The sequence below is a fragment of the Peromyscus maniculatus genome, chromosome 21 (genome assembly GCF_049852395.1).
Source record: "Peromyscus maniculatus bairdii isolate BWxNUB_F1_BW_parent chromosome 21, HU_Pman_BW_mat_3.1, whole genome shotgun sequence".
Lineage (NCBI taxonomy): Eukaryota > Metazoa > Chordata > Mammalia > Rodentia > Cricetidae > Peromyscus > Peromyscus maniculatus.
Window position 1 is genome coordinate 18,727,037 of NC_134872.1, and position 18,136 is coordinate 18,745,172.

Genomic DNA, 18,136 nt, shown 5'->3' on the forward strand with positions numbered 1-18,136 from the left:
GTGTGTCCCATGTCCAGGGGCTCTAGACTTACTTTCTAGAGCAGGGCTAGCATAAAGAACCAAACACACACCAACAGAATTACCGTAGTTATACATTGATGCCTATTTTGGTTGTATAGAAGTGTCTATCATATTTCTGCGTAAAAGCCTATGTATATAAATATGGAAGAAGAGGGTTGGGTGTTGGGGTGCATGCCCAGCACTTGGGAGGCAGAGGCAGGTGGATCTCTGAGTTCAGGAACATCCTGATTTACAGAGTGAGTTCCAGAATAGCCAGGACAACAAAGATAAACCCTGTCTCCAAAAAGAAAAAAAGAAAAGTGGAAGAATAATGTGTTTTTCTGAGTATAGTGGGTGCGTTTTCTTTGTTTCTGATTTCCTAGATGAAGACAGAAAATGTACACCTGCCTCATTCCTCTTTTGGGGGTGGGGTGCTGGAGATGACATGCAGAGCCATGCGTATTTGGCTTGCATTTATGCTGCCTGCCGCTAAAGCACACCTCCAAATCTCAGAATTTTCCTGGTGATTATTGCTAGATGGCAGGACTGGTCAAGTTTTTAATCCTTAATATATTGTATCATCTCATTTATGTCTGTAGTTATAAAATAAGACAAATGGTAATAATATTCATAAAAGATGTGGGCTTTCACATATGAAATGACTTCAACTGAACACTGCTGACTTTGAAGACAGACTAATAGAGGAAACCAGCCAAGTGTCTTCTAAACCAACTTCTACATCTTTGGCATGTAAGTGTGCTTTGGTTTTTTACTTCAGTGCTTTGAGAATTATAGTTGGATTGAAATTCACCTTTCTCTAGGGATTCTAACATACCGAACCAATCTATAAGCAAGGTCTATCCCGGAACAGGTCTAACCACTGAGACAAGGAGTCACTGCCCCAAAGCACCCGTTTAAAAAGAAGTATGGGTAGGACACCCGCTTTTCACGTATATTTCCGGGGACGGAGTCGTACCTGTCATCCAGGCGGTCTAGTAACCCACCAGTTAATCTTCGGGCTTGGGCCGGGGACTCTAGGCTTCCACTTGACGTCTCGTTCTGCCAACCTGCAAGTGAAGACATTGCCAGTTCTGCTCGCTGAACACGACTAAGAATAGCCTGCACCTTTTCTTCTGTCATCTCCTCAGACTCTACTCCTTCTTCAAGCTGAATGTCCTCAAACAGAGATTTGAGCTTTTCTTCCGCCATCTCCTCACCAGGACCAGACGTTCCTTTCTCCTGCTGCTCAGAGCTCATGCCTACTTTTCTAGTCTGTGGTTTCGGTGGATCTGCCGGCGTACCATCTTTTGGGACCCCAGCCACACTTCCGAGGTACTGAGGACACTCCCTCAGACACGTGTCCTTCAACTGGCTCTTGTCTACATCCCGTGGGTTGGCCATTTCTGTGACAGTGACTGAATCTTCCAGTTTGCTGTCTTCTAAGGAAGTGTCTTCTGCAGTTACCACTGGAGGTCCACCTGCTGAATGCTCTATATTTCCCTGGGAAGGCATTAGCCCGTCACTCAGTCTACTGGGGGTTCTAAAGGGAGAATCTATGCTAGATATATCACTAAAATGGTCATCTTGCTGGAAAGGGGTGGGTGGTGTGCAGTACAACCCCATGGGGGTCTCCAGCTCCACTTGAAGGGAAGGGTGACCTATGGAAGACAGTACATTTGGACTGACTGGAATGAGCTAGAACACATTGGACACAAACACATGGGATGACACAAATTATATCAGGGATGACAATGCATGATGGATTACAGAACAATGTACACGATTTCATGGTTTAGTTCATGTCATTTAATGAAATAAAACAACGGCATTCTGTCAGCTTTAATACGGCATCCTAACTCTGCAGATGAAATTAATGCAGAATAAAGTTAGTTGTCATATCCAGAAGACATGTGACTCATGGCTAATGCATCTTTCTCATCTTAGCATGCAAAAACCTCTACTGTGGTAGACTGAAGATAACAAGCCGGCCATAAGAAGCCCATTCTGTAATTAATTCCCTCTTGCTCTGGTTACAAACACAATCCAACTCTAATTCTTACTCATTTACGTGAAATTTGCGGGAGGAAATAAGGAATGAATTTACACTCTGGAAAGATGATCAATGGATTTTGAGAGCTATGGTAGTGATGGCTGATGTTAGATGGGATAAATGACTCGGTGTGTATGATTAGGTGACTTTAATGTCACAGAGATGAGAGAGTTAGGGTGTGTATGGAGGTCTGGGTGAAGCTGGTGGATGGGAATCAGCTTAGAATCATGAGGCAAATAAAGAGGGAAGATAAATGATACACAATGGAGCCAGGAGGAGGGTCTAAGGCCAGAGTATCCGGGTCTTAGGACGGTGCTGTGCTAGCCTGCTCAGAAGGAAGGGAGGGGGCTGACCCCTGATTCTGAGCACTCTACGTGGACTCCAGAAGAATTTCCTTGACCCAACAGTGAGAAAGTCAATAGTGGTCTGGTCGTGGTGAGGGAAGGGAGTTTTCCCAAAGCTCAACAAAGAGGAAAGACATTGAAAAAAAAAACAGCAATGCATTCTCTCAATTCATTGGTCTGCAGAACCAAAGACTGGTTTTTCCATCAGTTCAAGGCAAACAGCTATGGTTATAGGTTCAAATTGCCATTGGTTTGTGGACACTTGTTGGTTACAGCTGCCTGTAAATGAGCCTCTTGCTAAAATCTGGCTACGATACGATTTATAGTTTGCATAAGTAAACATATTTCATGCTTAAATTTCCCTGTAGAAATTGTAATAAAAAGAACTACACAATACTGAGATGACAAAAAGCCCTGGTGAGCTTATTTTAATGATATTCAAAATTTACAATGTTAAAACAAATGAACCAAGAATACCACACTTGTGATTTCTTTTCCCAATAAAGAGCAGAGCAAGCTATAGCTGTAACTTGCCAGTAATCCTTAATTTGTTCTATTTCTCCAGTACAAAAGGAATTTATCGAGACACAGCCTCCCACCTAAGATAAGGCGCACAAGAGGGCGTGTGTTCCAAGGATCCATGGTATTGATGCTCTGTGGATTACAGGTGCACTTTACCTTTAGTAAATAGGCACTTTCTAAGATTCTATAACCTTTTCCAATGTGACACATGCAGAAGTTTAAAAGTTCCTGACTCTTGTTAGTTTAAGTTTGCCAGTTAAAACACGGAAGGAGAAAATGACCCTATTTCTTGACCCTTGAATTAACAGGACAATATCCCTGACTGCTCTTATCCATGACAGGTCAGTAGTTTCCATTCACTGTGGGGATGGATTTCCACTTGTTAAGTAAGGCAGGAGTAGCTTTGAAAGCCTGGCTGTCTGTTTTGTTTTATTCTGATGCTCTGATGAGATGGACTATTAATGAATGGGGGAGGGGACTGTTAAATTAAGCTAAACGAAATGCTTATCAATGATTGTGTGTGTGTGTGTGTGTGTGTGTGTGTGTGTGTGTGTGTGTGTGTGTGTGCGCGCACTCACTGAATTAGAAAGAATGCTGTCTTTTATGCACAACACACCAAATACTGCCCTCTACCCCAGGAATTACTGGCAGAATGTCGGTTCCTATGTTAAGTAACTAAACCACTTGGAATGATGGGGGATTCTCCAGTACACTTCTACATGCTTGGTCCCACAATAGTGATTCACTATTCACCCCCAGCCACTGTTGACTGCAAACTGGGCTCAGCACATCACCTGCTTGGCTAAAACTGGGCTCACGGTTTTATTTCACTTACATATGAAAAGAGATCACCAGTTTTTAGGCTTAAAAAAAAACAATTAATTTTAAATGCCAAAGCATTGCATTTTGTGGGTATTAAGTTTTCTTCCATTTGGGTGCACAGAATGCTAGAAGTAACAGCTCTTTCAGATAATGTGCTTTCACATTTCATCCTCTGTGTTGCAGAGAGACATTTACCGAGTCTGCTCTGATATTAGCGTGCTCATTTGCAGACTCGGGCAGAACAAAAAATGCTGTGAAAACGAGAAGGTAAGTCAAGCAGATCATGGTGCCCGTGGTGATGAGTGTGGTTGCCTTGATTGACAGCACTTTCAGATTCTATCGAACAATCAAATATGAACACTAAATGCAATTACCATCAACTGGGTCATGGAAAACATTGTTTTCATCTGCAAAGCTTCTGGTGCCTGAAATATTCCCATAATCGAAAATTGGTCCTTCTAGCAGAGTCACTATGTCTATTCGATTAATTTTTGTCAAGACCGAAGTTAAGGCATCAGCTGAAAAGGAGAGAAAAAAGGTTGAGAACCCAGTGGCATTATTTCCTGCAAGTCAGCACATCTAACAAAAAAGCATGGCTTCCACAGCTCAGCTAGCATTCCAGCTCCCTACTGCAGCCCCGTCAGATCCACGTCCAGGACTCAGCTGCCCCAGGGACGAAGCCTACTTTAAAGCTATCTGTGGCGGTCACGGTATTCGCCCCACTGTGACAGGGCAGACGGTCTCCAAACACCTGGACTCCTGTAGGGGGCCTAATACAGCTTCAAGCTTCCGTGACTCTCAGAATGTCAATGTCCTTCTATTGGATGCCTAACATTTTATAAACTACCAAAGTCAGGTTGACCAGGCAAACCGACAATAACGTACCCCACATTGCAGTGGGTGAGTGCTGGGTCCTTTGAACTTATCACCGCCACCGACCCAAATCCAGTCACAGCACAGGAATCTCCACTGCCCCAGATGGGATACAACTGGCTGGCTCCCCTAATCATATCCCACCCTCCTCTGTACTTCCCTCCACACCTGCCCCTGGATGCAGTGGTAATTTCAAAGCATTTTTGATGACCCTCCCATGATGGAAGAGTTAGTATTATTTTTTCTTCCATTTTGAGTAGATATATGAAGAAGGCCTTCCTTACAAAATACAAACTATTTTCTGCCACTTGCTTTCCAGAAAGCTTAAGCACAGGACTCTAGGACAGCAGCACTTACTAAAGAAGTATCACTCTAGATTCTCACTAACTCCTTCCTGCTGCTACATAAAATTACAGAACACTGAAAATCTTCCAATGAGCCCACTAGCTGATTTCTCTAAGATATTGACCCAGTGTGGTTTTGAAAATTAAAAAAAAATAATTTTAAGCATACTTGTGGCATTCTTTCCGTCTCTGGTAACCCACTTTTTTAATAACATGAAGCTTTGAGAGATTAAAGAATTGGGATTTTCCACGCGTATCTGATTGATTTCATCCACTGAAAAATTCAGTTCCCTTGCCAGCTCTGTGAAAAGAAAGAGAGTTAGAAAGTGTATATTTCATTTTACACACACTTCATCAAAGTCATATTCAACTCCGAACATCCCACTCAAAAAAAAAAAAAAACCAGAAAAAGGAAATAAATTGTAAAGAAAAGCCTTTTGTCTAGAGTTGGACATTCTGGTGCTTGATTTTATACACAGGCTGTGACCAGACTTTCCTTAGATAACTACTTACAATCAAATTCCCATTAAAAATCTTTTGTTTTTCTGAGACAGAGTTTCTCAGCCTTGGCTGTCCTAGAACTAGCTCGGTTGACCAGGCTGGTCTTGAACTCACAGAGATCCACCTGCCTCTGTCTTCTGAGTGCTGGGATTAAAGGTGTGTTGCCACCACATCTGACTACAAATCATTTTTAAAGATTCTTGGGATTTACAGAGAGGATGTTGCTGGTTTCTTTGGCTTCAGCCTCATCTCTGCAGATTGAACACGAGACAGGGAGGAGCATACCACTCCTGAGCATGCGCAGGGACAGCATGAGGGTTGCTCTGAGCAGTCCCATTGAAGCACACTTCTTACTCATTTGCTAATGTAGTGGCTAAGCCTTTGAGTTTTGTGATCTCTATGTGAGAGGTTAAGTGTTAACTCGAGGGAAAATCATACATGTGATATGCAGGCAGCCATTTGTGTGAAAAAAAAAAAAAAAGGAGTGCTTTATGCCCAAGTATATACTCAATCTTATAAACACAGAGGTGTCTCTGCAAAGATTAAGGATGAATTCATCATGGGGCCATCAAGATGGCTTGGCATGAAAAGACACCTGCTGCCAAGGCTGATGACCTGGGTTCAACCCCTGGGACCCACCTGGTAGGAGAAAATCAAATGAACTCAGTGTGAATGGAGACCTTGAGAAAGGAGACATCTTCTCATCACTTATCTCTCTAAAAAATACGTATCAAATTTGTATTACCTTAATTACTCTAAAGTAAGAAATATGAAGAATTGCTTCCATGGAAAAGCGATTGGCCAAGATTCTGTTCCTGTCAAACATTTCCAAAAACTCAGCAAAATGAATTCAAGATATCGTCATGTTTTGAGCAAGTATGGTGCTTCTACAAGTCTCTCTTGTGGTACACAGGGGTTTATAAAAATGATTTGCACACACCTGAGTGTCTACTGTAGACTTGAACTACTGTAAACTTGACAATTGTTCCTTTGTCGATGTGATATTGAGTTTTTAGTCTTGGGATCATGGTGGACAGTTAGAAGGATATTGTATAAAACAGTGTTTATTTATGTGAACCAGCTTACCTCAGCACAAAATTTAGCCTTAATATGTGTGTACACAGACACTTTCTTTTCCATTCCATTTAACAAGACCAAAAGGTTACATTCACTTCCTGACTCTTAAGCATTTTGGGTTAGGAAAAAACACCATCCCAAATATAGACTTGTTACCCATCAAAACCAAGATCAGCAAATCCTCATTTTGTAGGGAACTACACAGTTTGTATTAGTTGCAAACAAAACAAGAAACCAAAGCTCCTTAATGATGGGTTCAAGAGACACATGTACATTTTGTATGATTAAATATTGAAATTTTTCTAATAGTCTTCATTGATCACACAAGAGTTCTAATTCCAGAGGTTAATTCCAGTTTGAATTCTTCCATCTGTATACATTTTGGGTGACAACAATCCTACCATCCAAGAAATCCTTGAGAATGAACATTTATTGCTTGGAAGACCTGGAGAAAAGCACATTGACCCTGAAGAATTGAGAGCTGGAAAACCTCACTCCATTTCTTCTTTTCTAGTCCTAGGGATGAACTGAGGGGCTGAGCATGCCAAGCCACTGACTCTGTGCCCAGCTCATCTCCTATGCCACATCTCCAAACACCTACTCTGGGAAAGTAAGGACTGCCCATGTTAGGGGAATGAAAATCTGCTTGTTAGTCACTAATAATGTAAAAAATCAGCATACATTCTGTGTATTTTTCAGGGAAACGACCTATGTTAAAACAGAACTGGTGTTAAGATAGACTTTGTAGGGAACTATTTTCCCATGCAAACCATCATTAACTCCTCTCAACCTGCAGGGTGTCACTGAGACACTGGACATACCGGAGTTCCAGGAAGCCCCTGGCCATTAGCAGGTCACCTAGAGCAGAGGTTAGAGACCAGGGAAAGAGGGCTTTGTAATTGGTGGCTCTGAGGCGTACAAAGGAAAAATATAGATGAATTTGTTTCCTATGGCCTAGTTTTCCCTTTTCCCTTGAACAGATAATGGGATGGCATGAGAATGGATGCACTAACTAATATACAAGATGATTTCAGAGAGGTGATAATGAATACTTATTTTTTTCTACTAGTTATATACGGTCTATAGTCATAAAAGAAATCAAGCATTTGCTCCAGTGTTCCAGTATATTTTCAGAGGAATGTCCAAAGTCTTTAGATGAGCATTTAAAAAGGTATATTCATCCTGGGAAACATCACATTTCTTATAGTGGCACGTGTCGGGACATGGGGGCCTTGTAAGGATCAACACTACAAAGCTAAATTGTCCGGGTGACACATTTGACTTTACTGATGTAAAACAAAGCTGGACATTTCCTTTCCATCACCCTGGCTGTGAAGGGTTTCAGAGAACTCAAGTACCTTTGTTAACTGAATCTATTTTATTTACTTACATCCTTTTCCAAAAATTAACTTACGATCAAAGCTTTCACTCCCTTTTCTCGGTCACAGAAATATTAAAATAATTTTTTGTTCTTTATTGTCAAAGTAAGACAAGATTTTCCATTTAAAATAATCCTAAGGCATAACAGTAAGATCATTTAAAAGCATTAGTCCAATAGGGTGAATAATGTAATCTCGGAAGGCTAAGTATCATGTGTCTATTGGCTATTGCAGGGCATGGGGCAATTAAACCACTGGCTAAGAGTGCTGTTTTAACAACAGAGTTCATGTCAATCATGTACTCATAGTCTTAGGTGGGTTTTTTTTTTATGCTCCTAAGGCATGTGCCCTCAGATACAAGACTACTACTCCCTTATAGAAAAGGCTGTATGAAGAAAGCATTTAAAGTAATATAAGGTCTAACTTTGTTTATATACAAAGAAAACTAAGGGTGTAGAGTTGCTACCAGTAATGATCAGGGTAGGTAGAATTATGGATAACGGTTTAGTGTTTGCTTGTTTGCGTGTTTAAAGATGGACAGGATGGTTTTTGCACGTGGCGAAGACAAGGACACGGGGGAAGGATACCTGCTTCATTCAGGAGCATATGTACTTACCTGTCCAACTCAGTCCCAGGTGATCGGCTACTATTGCCATCCTGATATCTGTCCGCTCACAAGGACTCTGTGGACCTACGATTTACAATTTCTCAATTAAAACAATCGCCAAGGAAGACACGACACTGGAAAATTGCTTTTCGCAGTACTCAGATTTTTACAGAGACTGACACTAACACTGTGTACTTAGATGTGTCCTAGTCACCTACACAAATACTCCTCGTCTGTCACCCGCATCAGGCCAAATGCCAGATGACATGGATGCTCGGAATGTAATGAGATTGAACATGCTGGCGAGCTGGCCACTTCACAACGGTCACAGAGTCGCGTGGGTGGCCAACAGCCCGGGATGGAACCTCGGCTCTGACAAGAGTCATCTCCACGAGCACATTAGAAAAAAAAAGAAACCCGTTCACGTCTTGAATGACACCGGTGTAGCATGCTTTCCCTAGCTCTCTACAGTGTAGCTGGATTGAAAGAGAGAGAAGAGCGTCTAGGACAGCACACACAGATGACAATGACAGAATGAGAAGCTACGGTTAGACCACTCCACAAGCAATCACGACAGGTCATGCACTAGGGTCTACGCGTCGGAAAGTGTTTACGGACTATGCTGTGTCTCCAGGTCGGGAGCAGAGAGCGCTCGAGAAACCTGACTGCCTTTGGTTCTCACCAGTCCTCCTACTGCCGGCCTTTCCACTCTTTGATTTTAAAGGCGCTGCCTCTGTTCTCTTATCTCTAGCGGACTTCGTGGGAACTGAAGGCTGGCCACCCCGCGAAGTCTCGGACAACGACGTGTTTCTGGAGGTACTCTCTTCCTCATCAGACAACTCCGACTGCATCTTTTTGTCTTCTTCAGTGAGGCGGTCCACAAGCTTTAGGGTCTCACCACTAATGGCCTTAAAATATTCAATGGGATGTTTACATACCGCCTTAAGCTGACTTTCTCTAACTTTAACGGTGGTGGTGGTGGTGGTGGTGGTGGTGGTGGTGGTATTGGTGGTGGTGGTGGTATTGGTGGTGGTGGTGTTGGTGGCGGTGACGGTGACACAGGTGGATCTTACCTTTACTGGCAACTTGGATGGAGGCGGTTTGGCCTTGCCTTTCTCTGGCTGCCCTCGCTTTTGTGTGGCACATGCTTTTCTGACTGCAACTAGGTTCTCCCTGTGTGTGTTTTTGACTGGAATTCGGGACTTGGCGTCTACACATGAAGAAGTAGGGAGGGTTTTGTTTTTTTCAGATGGACCAACCTGCCTCAGTTTACCTGCTTTACTGTCTGGCTTATGGTTTGGCGGGAAGACATCTTTTGGTGCAGTGGCCTTTATGGGAAGCTTGGATTTCCGTCTAACCCCTATTGGATCCTTCCGCGAATCTCTGGTGCAGGGTCCTTGTGTCCCTGGACTCTTTCCTGAGCCTTTCACTGGATTTGCTTTCTCTGTGGTACAAGTGGGTGCGGCGCGTCCTGTCAGAACTACGTGATTTGTGGTGTTATCTGTCTGCATGGTGGAGGAATCCAGATTATTGTTGTTATTGAAGTTATCTTTTTGAAAATCGTGTTTCTCCTGGGGCCTATCGCCCACCTGGCTATGGGGTGCACTTGAGATTGCTGTCAATGTTTCGTTTTCTAACCCCTGGCAACTGGTCACCACAGCCTCTATCTTATCTGTCACTTCTCCAGAGCCTTCTTTCTTCATGGTCATGGTAGATGCGGAAATTCCCATTTTTATAGGCGTGCGTGACTTGGGGTCAACTTTTGAGGCATTAGCCGTGGCTGCTGACTTCTCCAGAGGGCCGCTGCAGCCCGCGCCTTCCTGACCCTCTCCGCTGGTCGGGATGCTGGGGTTGGGTTCGGCTGCTGGCGCCTCTACATCTCTCTCTAGGTGGGTGTCTACCGAGGTGTCCCCTGACTGTGGCTGTGGGGTGTCAGTGACCATCCTGCTATCCCCTTCCCCCTGGGCCCCTGACTTCCCTTCAGGAGTATGCTCACCAATCTGGAAAAATTGTAGCCTCTCTTCCACAAAATCTCTCTTGCTCATGTCAATTGCACCACTGCGGGTCATCTCAAACATTTTTCCTTCGTGAAATGGGAAGGGGTTAGGCTCACTAGTTGGGGTACTTTCATCGGTTGGCGTTCTGGCTGGCGTTGTGTCAGGGGTGGTGGCCGGAGAGCGGTCGTCCACCGCCAGACCAAAGGGCTTAGTGTCATCTTCCCGAGATTTCCCATCAAAGACTTCATTGTCCCCTCGGTTATTGGGCCACGGGTCAAAATCTAGACCTTTGGTCGCTACGGTTTTAAAAGGAGTGGCGAACTCTTCATCCACTTTGTAACTGAAGTAAGTATCTGGAAACACCGATCGGTCTGGGTGTCTGCCTTCCAGGGTGAAAAACTGGGCCCCTGACTTGGGATCCGTCTTCTCCGGGGTTCTGTCGGATGAAGAGCTTTTGGAAGAGGATGGCTTCTCGTCCTCCAGTCCCATTTTCCCCTCCTCCTCAATGACTTCCAGTTTACTCTGGCTGAAAGAGCGGTCGGCCGGCTTCAGGATGCCCTCCGTCCAGACATCCTTCTTGGGGTCCACGGTTTGACTGGGGAGTTTAGAGTCACTCTCCGTGAGGCCATCATCCTCGTCCTGCAGGTCATAGCCGTCCAGGGAGTCAATCTCGGTGGCATCTGTGTCATGGGAAAACTCGGCCGTGGTTGCGATGGAACACTCGGTGACAGACTGGTCATTGTTTCCGTTCTGAGCTGTCTCGTTCTGAGGTGAGTCAAGGCCAGACTCACTCTCTCTCCCGTTACTCTCCACCTCTTTCTGGGTGGAAGCCTTCGTGGCAGCAGTTTTGGATTTGGCCACATCTTTCTGTCCTTCATCAACTTCCTTCAGCTTGAAGGTGTATTTTTTAACCGGGACCGGTTGATACATGGACTCATCATCGCTGGAGTCGCTGGCCTCGGCGCCAGGGGGGACCGGAGATGGGGGCTGCACTCGGATGACAGGTTCAGCCAACTGGTACTTGTCACACTCATCCTGAAGGTTGACCTCAATCATGTCAACCTCCCTTTCGGGGCGATACTGATGCTTCTTATCAGATTCCATCTGGTCGGCATCCAGAGGGGGAGGAGGGGGAAATTCAATATAGGCAACTCTGTTACATTTGGGTCTTTGGATAGAGTCTTTGCTCACATCACGCTCTGTTTCCGGCTCCACAGTCACCTGCTTCAGGGGGGCTGATTTGGGCTCTTCCGACTCAGACTCCTCAGAAACCTCGGGAATCGGGCTGGGTTGTCCTGGTATAAAAGCTATGAGGGAGTCTGGTGTCTTAGACGTGAACTCATAACTCACTTCCTCTGAGCTGGGAGTTTCCGGGGTCAAAGGACTCTTCCCAGAGCTGTCTAGAAAGGACACTTGCTCTAGAGTATCATCTTCTGGACTGCCCTGGGGAGAAGGAGGCTGCTTTTGCTGTCTAGCTGTATAGAAGGTCCCCCTGGCTTCCTGCACCGTCTTGCACTCCTGACTGATGATTTTTTTTACACTTCCTTGTTGGAGTTCCTTTTCATACTGTTTTCCCACTTGTACGAAGCTGACGTACACGGGTAGGGTTTTGATTTCCTTCCCCCCCTCTGTCTGGGCTAGTGGAGCAAGCTTCTCCAAGCCCTCCATGGAACCGTGGTCAAACACATCACTAGAGGGAGAGTCCTTTCCTGGGCTAAACTCTAACGAATCAGGAGATCTGGTGGGAGAGGTCTCGGTTTCATCGAGAGCCGGGCATAGGCCTACGTAACTCTGTTTGGAAACTTTGCTGATTTCGGAATAGGTAACTTTTTCATCATCTATGGAATTAAAGTGCTGGCTCTCAACTATCTCTTTGCTCATACTTGACCGGGACACTTTTTGGGATAGTTCATGTTTTGGAAATGTTGACTGCTCACAAAACCCATCAGGAATGTTAGAAGATGGTGTCTTCCTCTCGTCTGTGACCCTGATGGGAATATGGGATAGCGCTGAGCCCTCGCTTCTCCTGGGAGGATGCCCGAGAGTGCCGCTGGGGTGGTCCCCTTCTTTAACAATATACTCCCTGTATAATACTTTCTTGGAGGGAGATTTTACACTCATTTCCTTAATTTCTGAGAGAGAGCCGTTCGTTAACAATTTGTGTTCTCTCTCAGTCACACACATAAATTCATTCTTTGGATCGGCATTCTCGCTCCCATCAGGGCGACCGGCGTGATTATCTCGGATATCGTGAACAAGCACATGCGAGACTTTCTCTTTCTGAGCCTTGTTGTTATTGGCCCCAGAACTTTCCCACGTTCTAAAGACCTTTCTGTCCCACGGTCCCTTGGCCGCTAGGTCTGATGTCATGGGGCAGGCTGAGTCTTCTTCAGCCTCCTGCTCAGGAAAGAAGTCGACCACTGCCTTACTTAACATCTCAGTTCGGTGTCTTTTGGCATCATCAGAGCCAGATTCGTTCACAACAACGTCGTTGCTTTTGGCACACTCAGCTTTGAACATCGTGACATCGTTTTGTACCGGTGCTCCCTCCTCTGAGAGGTCTACAGCCTTCTGCTGTTTTTCTCTAGGAAAACCTGGGTGTGTGGGCAACTTGCTGTCTTGAGCTTTCTTAACTGGGATTCGGGATGGGCCGTCCAGATTTTTCTCTTCTTGAGACGGGTCCTTACTTTTTGCACGTGCGCCTTGTTCAAATTTTAATCGGATGGAACTGAGTTTAGATTGTTTGAGCTGGAATCCAGACTGGGGCCCTTCTGGTCCCCTGCTCTGAGCAGTGACAGTTCTTTTGGCTTCCTCTGTAGGCTGGCCATCCTCACTCTGTTGGGAAGGGACCCTCTTCTCTGGGCTGCTGGACCCACTGGGTATCTTCCTGTCCTCAGCCTGAGGGACACCTTGTCCATCTGGGCCACGCTGCCTGGACTTAACCCATTCGTCATTGGATGCCAATAGTTCTGTTAAGACCTTCTCGGGACTACTGCTGGTGGAACTCTGGGAAGAGTATTCTTTGCCATTTTTGGGGCGTGGCTTTTTCTCCGGGGACTGCAGTTCATCATTTAGCTTCTCGGTTTTGTCACGAAAAAACTGTGACACTTCGGTCAGTTTCTCTTCAGCCTCCTTCACGGTCCTGTCCACCCTGTCTTCATATATCAACTTCTCTCTACCCCTGTCTAGTCTGTCCTCGGACAAGTGCATCCACATGGCATGTTTTGGACCACTGACATTACCCGCATAGTGCAACACCGTCACTTTATCAAAATGCTCATCTTTAGACACTCTCCCTACCCCGTTTTCAGACACATCTTTATAGACTTTGGAGAGGATTTCTTTTTGGGGGGCAGTGGCTACTTTATCTCTGGAGCGCTTATCAGACCTCTGTAACTCTGAGCTAGGGGCTCCTGTAGGGTCTGTCACCGATTCCTCGGTATCAGAGTGAGAAACATCTAGCTTCTCGGACAGAAGCATTTTCTCAGCAAACCTGTAAGACTCCCCTCTCAGGTCTGATAACTCGTCATCATGGTACTCTACGGAGTGCTGACTCAAGAGCTTCAGGGTTTTATAAGAGTCATCGGACAGGAGCTGTGCAGAGCTAGGACGGCTATCTTCTTCTTGGGACACTGGAGTGTTTACTCTGGAAGATTCCAGATAGGAAGGCAAGGACTCTTCCGCGGCAAGCTCCTCTTCTTCTTGCTGACCCTGCTCCTCGGGGCAGGGAAAGGCATCGTGTTTCTCTGGCAGAAAATCTTTTAAGTTAATATTTCCCCGGGATAAGTCTCTCTGACACACAGATACTTCCTTCTCGGGATGCTTTTTGGTCTCTCTAATAATGACTTCAGTGGGCTCAGCTTGGTTACCTTTTTCGATGTGGACTTCTATTATACGCTCCAGTTTGGGTTTCAATTGGTTGTCCTCTGCGTGCTGGGCTGAGGTCTCAGCAGCAGACTTGGCAACGTCTGGAGACATGGCCGACTTGTGTTCAAACAGCCCTGCCAGCTCTTTGGAAGGGTCTCGCCCGGACTGAAAGGCTTTCATGATGTCGTGGACTGACATGGTCTCCTCAATTCTTTCTGAGGTACACTCGCTGCCGGGAGGGGAGTGATACACCATCCTGGTGGTCGTGGTGATGTGAGTCTCTTCTTTGACACGCATGCCTTTACTTAAAACCCGGCTGTGGTCCTCTTCCTCACTACTGGCTTTCATTTGAAATGCTTTTACTTTTTCCTTAATGCTAGAGGTGGTAGGCTTTGGCTCCAACTCCATAAATGTAGGCGAAGGCTTGGGGGACATGGGGTCTTCCGGCTGGGACTGGGGGATCTCCCCAGCAGAGGGCTCATAGCTCCTGATCACATGGACCACTTCAGTTCTTGTCTCTGTGATGACAGGAGGGATGGGGACTTCGTGGAAAAGGGGCTTCGGGCCAGTGCTCTCGGCACTCTGTGGGGCTGATGGCGTCTTCTCACTTCTGGTCTCAAAGCCGCTGTCAGACAAGGGACTTTTGTCTTGGTCATGTTGAGAAAAGTCATCAGGGGACTCTAAGATGGCATCCGATCCGAAAAAAGAGTCCGCCATCTTGCACAGTTCCTTCTCGGAGGTGGAAGGCCTCATGGAGGCCGGCGGCATCTTGAGTTTGTGCTCCTGCAAAGCCATGGCTGGCTTTAAAATCCTCTTCTGCCTCTCCTCTCCGTCCTTCTTTACATCTTCGAACTTGTACTTTAAGTTGGTCAATGTACTGCTGCCGCCAATGTCGTTCGTCAGGTAGTCTATGACTCTGGTCAGGTTGGCCTTCCCATGCACTTTCTCGGGCAGAGATGGGGTGTGGCTGGCCGCAGCCTGCCTGGCTTCTCGTATTTCCTCGGAGCTAAATTCTGTCCAGTCATCCTCTGGAGAATGTCCTTTGTCACTCTTGGGGGACTTGGGGGGCCCTTTACTGTCGACGCACACGTCCTTTTTGAGGATCTCGCTGACTTTGACCAGGTCTTCCTTCACTTTCTCGACGATCTTGAAAGGCTCTTCGTCGTCTATCCTCCCTTCTTTGGGAAGGTCGGGTTGGAATGGCTTCTCCTCAGGCACGTCTGTCTGCAGTATGGCGGTCATTCTCATGAGGTCCTCCTTCATTTCAGCCACGTCCTTTAAGATCTCCTGACTGGAGGACAGAGAGGATGGTGCCGACAGCTTAAGGGCAGAGGGCGTGAGGAACAGAGATGACTTAACGGGAGATGATGATGTGCGATTGAAATGGGGCTGGGGGCGTGGCTCCGTCGTCAATGTTTTAATGGGTGACAGCAAAGCGGCTGCCGATTTGGTGAGCGAATTAGAGTCCGGAAGCTTCTTCAATGCTGGTTCTGACAAAACGTTGACTACCGAGTATACTGGCACTGTGATGACTGATGAAGTTACGGATGAGGTAGTAGCAGATATTGAAGACCCGAGGGAGGTGTAGAGTGCACTTGCGGAGGGAGTTCTAAGAGACTGAAAAGCCGAGGGTGCTGCAGGAACGTAAGACCTGAGTGGGGAAAAGGGCATGGCTGTTGCGGTCGAGAGCGCTTTCTCCACCGTGTCGGTGGCCGCGCTCACCACCGAGCTCACCGCGTTGGTGGCTGTGGAAACTTTGTCCTGTAACGTGGCAGTGGCTTTGCATCCGTTAATTAAAGCTGAGGAGGAAGGGTACTTCAGAGGAGAAACAGACCCATTGACTAGCGCTACCTCTGCATGTCCAGACATCTGCTTTAAGGGGGAGGAGAGGGATGATGCCATCGTAGCTTTAGCTGATGAGATGACATCAGCGGCAGACTTGGCTGGAGACACCACTGACTTTAAAGGTGAAGAGCTCAGTGGTGCTGCTGATGTGATAATCGACTTAAACGGCAAGCTGGAGGAATACATAGTAATGTTTGATTTGGGGGAGGCAGGGGGAGTCATAGTAATGGATGACCTCTCCAAAAGAGACCCTGCGGTCGTCACAGGGGAAGTTCGAGAGGAAAAGGTTGAGTTGGGTGCCAGCCCCTTTAAGGGCGTAGCAGCCTCGGTAACTGGGGGAGCTCTCCCCAGGGTACCGGAGGCCACTTGGATATTGTATGGAGATGGTGACACCACTGTTTTTATTGGCGAGGAAATTGTCCGAAAAGACCTAATAGGAGATGCCACGTCACTAATGGATTTGACTGAAGATGTAGTTGATGCGCCTAACGTGGATTTGATTGGAGAAGGAGTCGAAACGGACCATATGGATTTTAACGGAGAAGCTGATGGTGTGTTAGAGGAAGAGCTGGATAAGGAGGCGAAGCCTGACTTGACCGGCCCGGGCACTGTGATTGGAGCTGTGGTCCAGGACTGGTATGGTCTTGTAGAAAAGAATGGCTTGTATGAGTAAGTGGTGGGGAGGGATCTTGCTGTTCCTGAACTCCGTTCAACTGTTTCTTAAATTTTAAAATGAAAATCAAACACAAAAAAAAATCAACGAAAATGGTTGAGAAACAGAGAAGAGACCAGAGAAAAAAAAATTGGTCAGTAAACTTGGAAATATTGCAGAAGCAAGTACAACTGTTTGCATGATTTGGGATGGGAGAGGCAAAAAAAAGGAATGATTTGAAGCAAAAGAGGAAAAATAAACGTGAATGAACATGAAAAATCTGGTTTAAAAAAAAAGGTAACGGATGAGGTGACTAGAACCAGCGGACGTGGGAGGAAGCATGAGGGAAACACACAGAGCAGCCACAGAGGTCAATGATGTAATGGAGACACACAGGCAAAGGAGACGAGGACGAAAATGGACACCATGGAAAACGGCCTCCTTACTTCCTATTGACTTTCTCGTGTGCTGGGTTAGAAATAGCAGCAGCCATTCTGCTTTGCCTGCATACATACATATGTCTGTTTTGTGCAACCACAGAAAGTGTCTTAAGACTCTCGAGTGTTTCCTCTGCTACAGCTTGTCCACCATAAATTGCACCTAGTTAGAACCATTTCAATATGTGAATCCACACATTAAATAATATTTGAAACTCTTGTTTTTTTCTCCTTTTCAGAAAACCACTCAAGCTTGATCATGCAGAGTCCAAAATAACTAGTAAAAGACAGGCAACTGGTGTGCAAACTGTGAAGCCACTGGATTTTTAAGTCTGTTTCTTCCATGCAGGATTGGTTATATCTCACACCCATAAAAAGCCAATAAGAGCAAGAAATTGCCTGAATCAGAGCTGTCAACCAAAAACTTAAAAACAAGGAAGAGGAATGTTTGCATCGATCCTTTTTCCATGCAGTATATTCCTTTTGATGAGGGGGAAAAGAAAAGGTGATATGAAATGATTTAAAAAATGCATGTGTACATACACACATACAAAAGGGGGAGGGAACAGAAAATACGGTTCATGGTTACCAGAGCAAGCAAAGCAACTGAAAACATTTGATCATGCGGCGGTTTATCATGGCAAACAAGCCAATGAGGTAATAGTTTCAAAGCAGTATTATGCATGGTATATATAATGTTTAAAAATACTTTCTCAAGAACATTTGCAAAGAAGAGTACACTTTTTCCATGAGATGTGAAGTCTTGGTACCTTTTGAGATTTTAGGAAGCTTTGAGACACATTATTAAATATATCTGCA

The 18,136-nt window shown here is 45.6% G+C and overlaps 1 protein-coding gene across 32 annotated transcripts in view; it reads right to left on the reverse strand.

Annotated features, from left to right (window-relative positions):
- The window catches only part of Ank3 (ankyrin 3), a 612,404-nt gene that overhangs the window by 19,557 nt on the left and 574,711 nt on the right, over nt 1-18,136 (reverse strand). For 12 of the 32 annotated variants that reach the window (XM_076557014.1, XM_076557040.1, XM_076557022.1 and 9 more), the window contains 5 exons: nt 10,516-16,947; nt 8,529-8,603; nt 5,125-5,256; nt 4,113-4,256; nt 977-1,658 (listed from right to left, as the gene is read on the reverse strand). In XM_076557014.1, coding sequence (XP_076413129.1) covers nt 977-1,658; nt 4,113-4,256; nt 5,125-5,256; nt 8,529-8,603; nt 10,516-16,947 — 7,465 coding nt within the window. The remainder of the gene's footprint in view (nt 1-976; nt 1,659-4,112; nt 4,257-5,124; nt 5,257-8,528; nt 8,604-10,515; nt 16,948-18,136) is intronic. The other 20 variants (XM_076557039.1, XM_076557028.1, XM_076557029.1 and 17 more) reach the window with 4 other exon arrangements.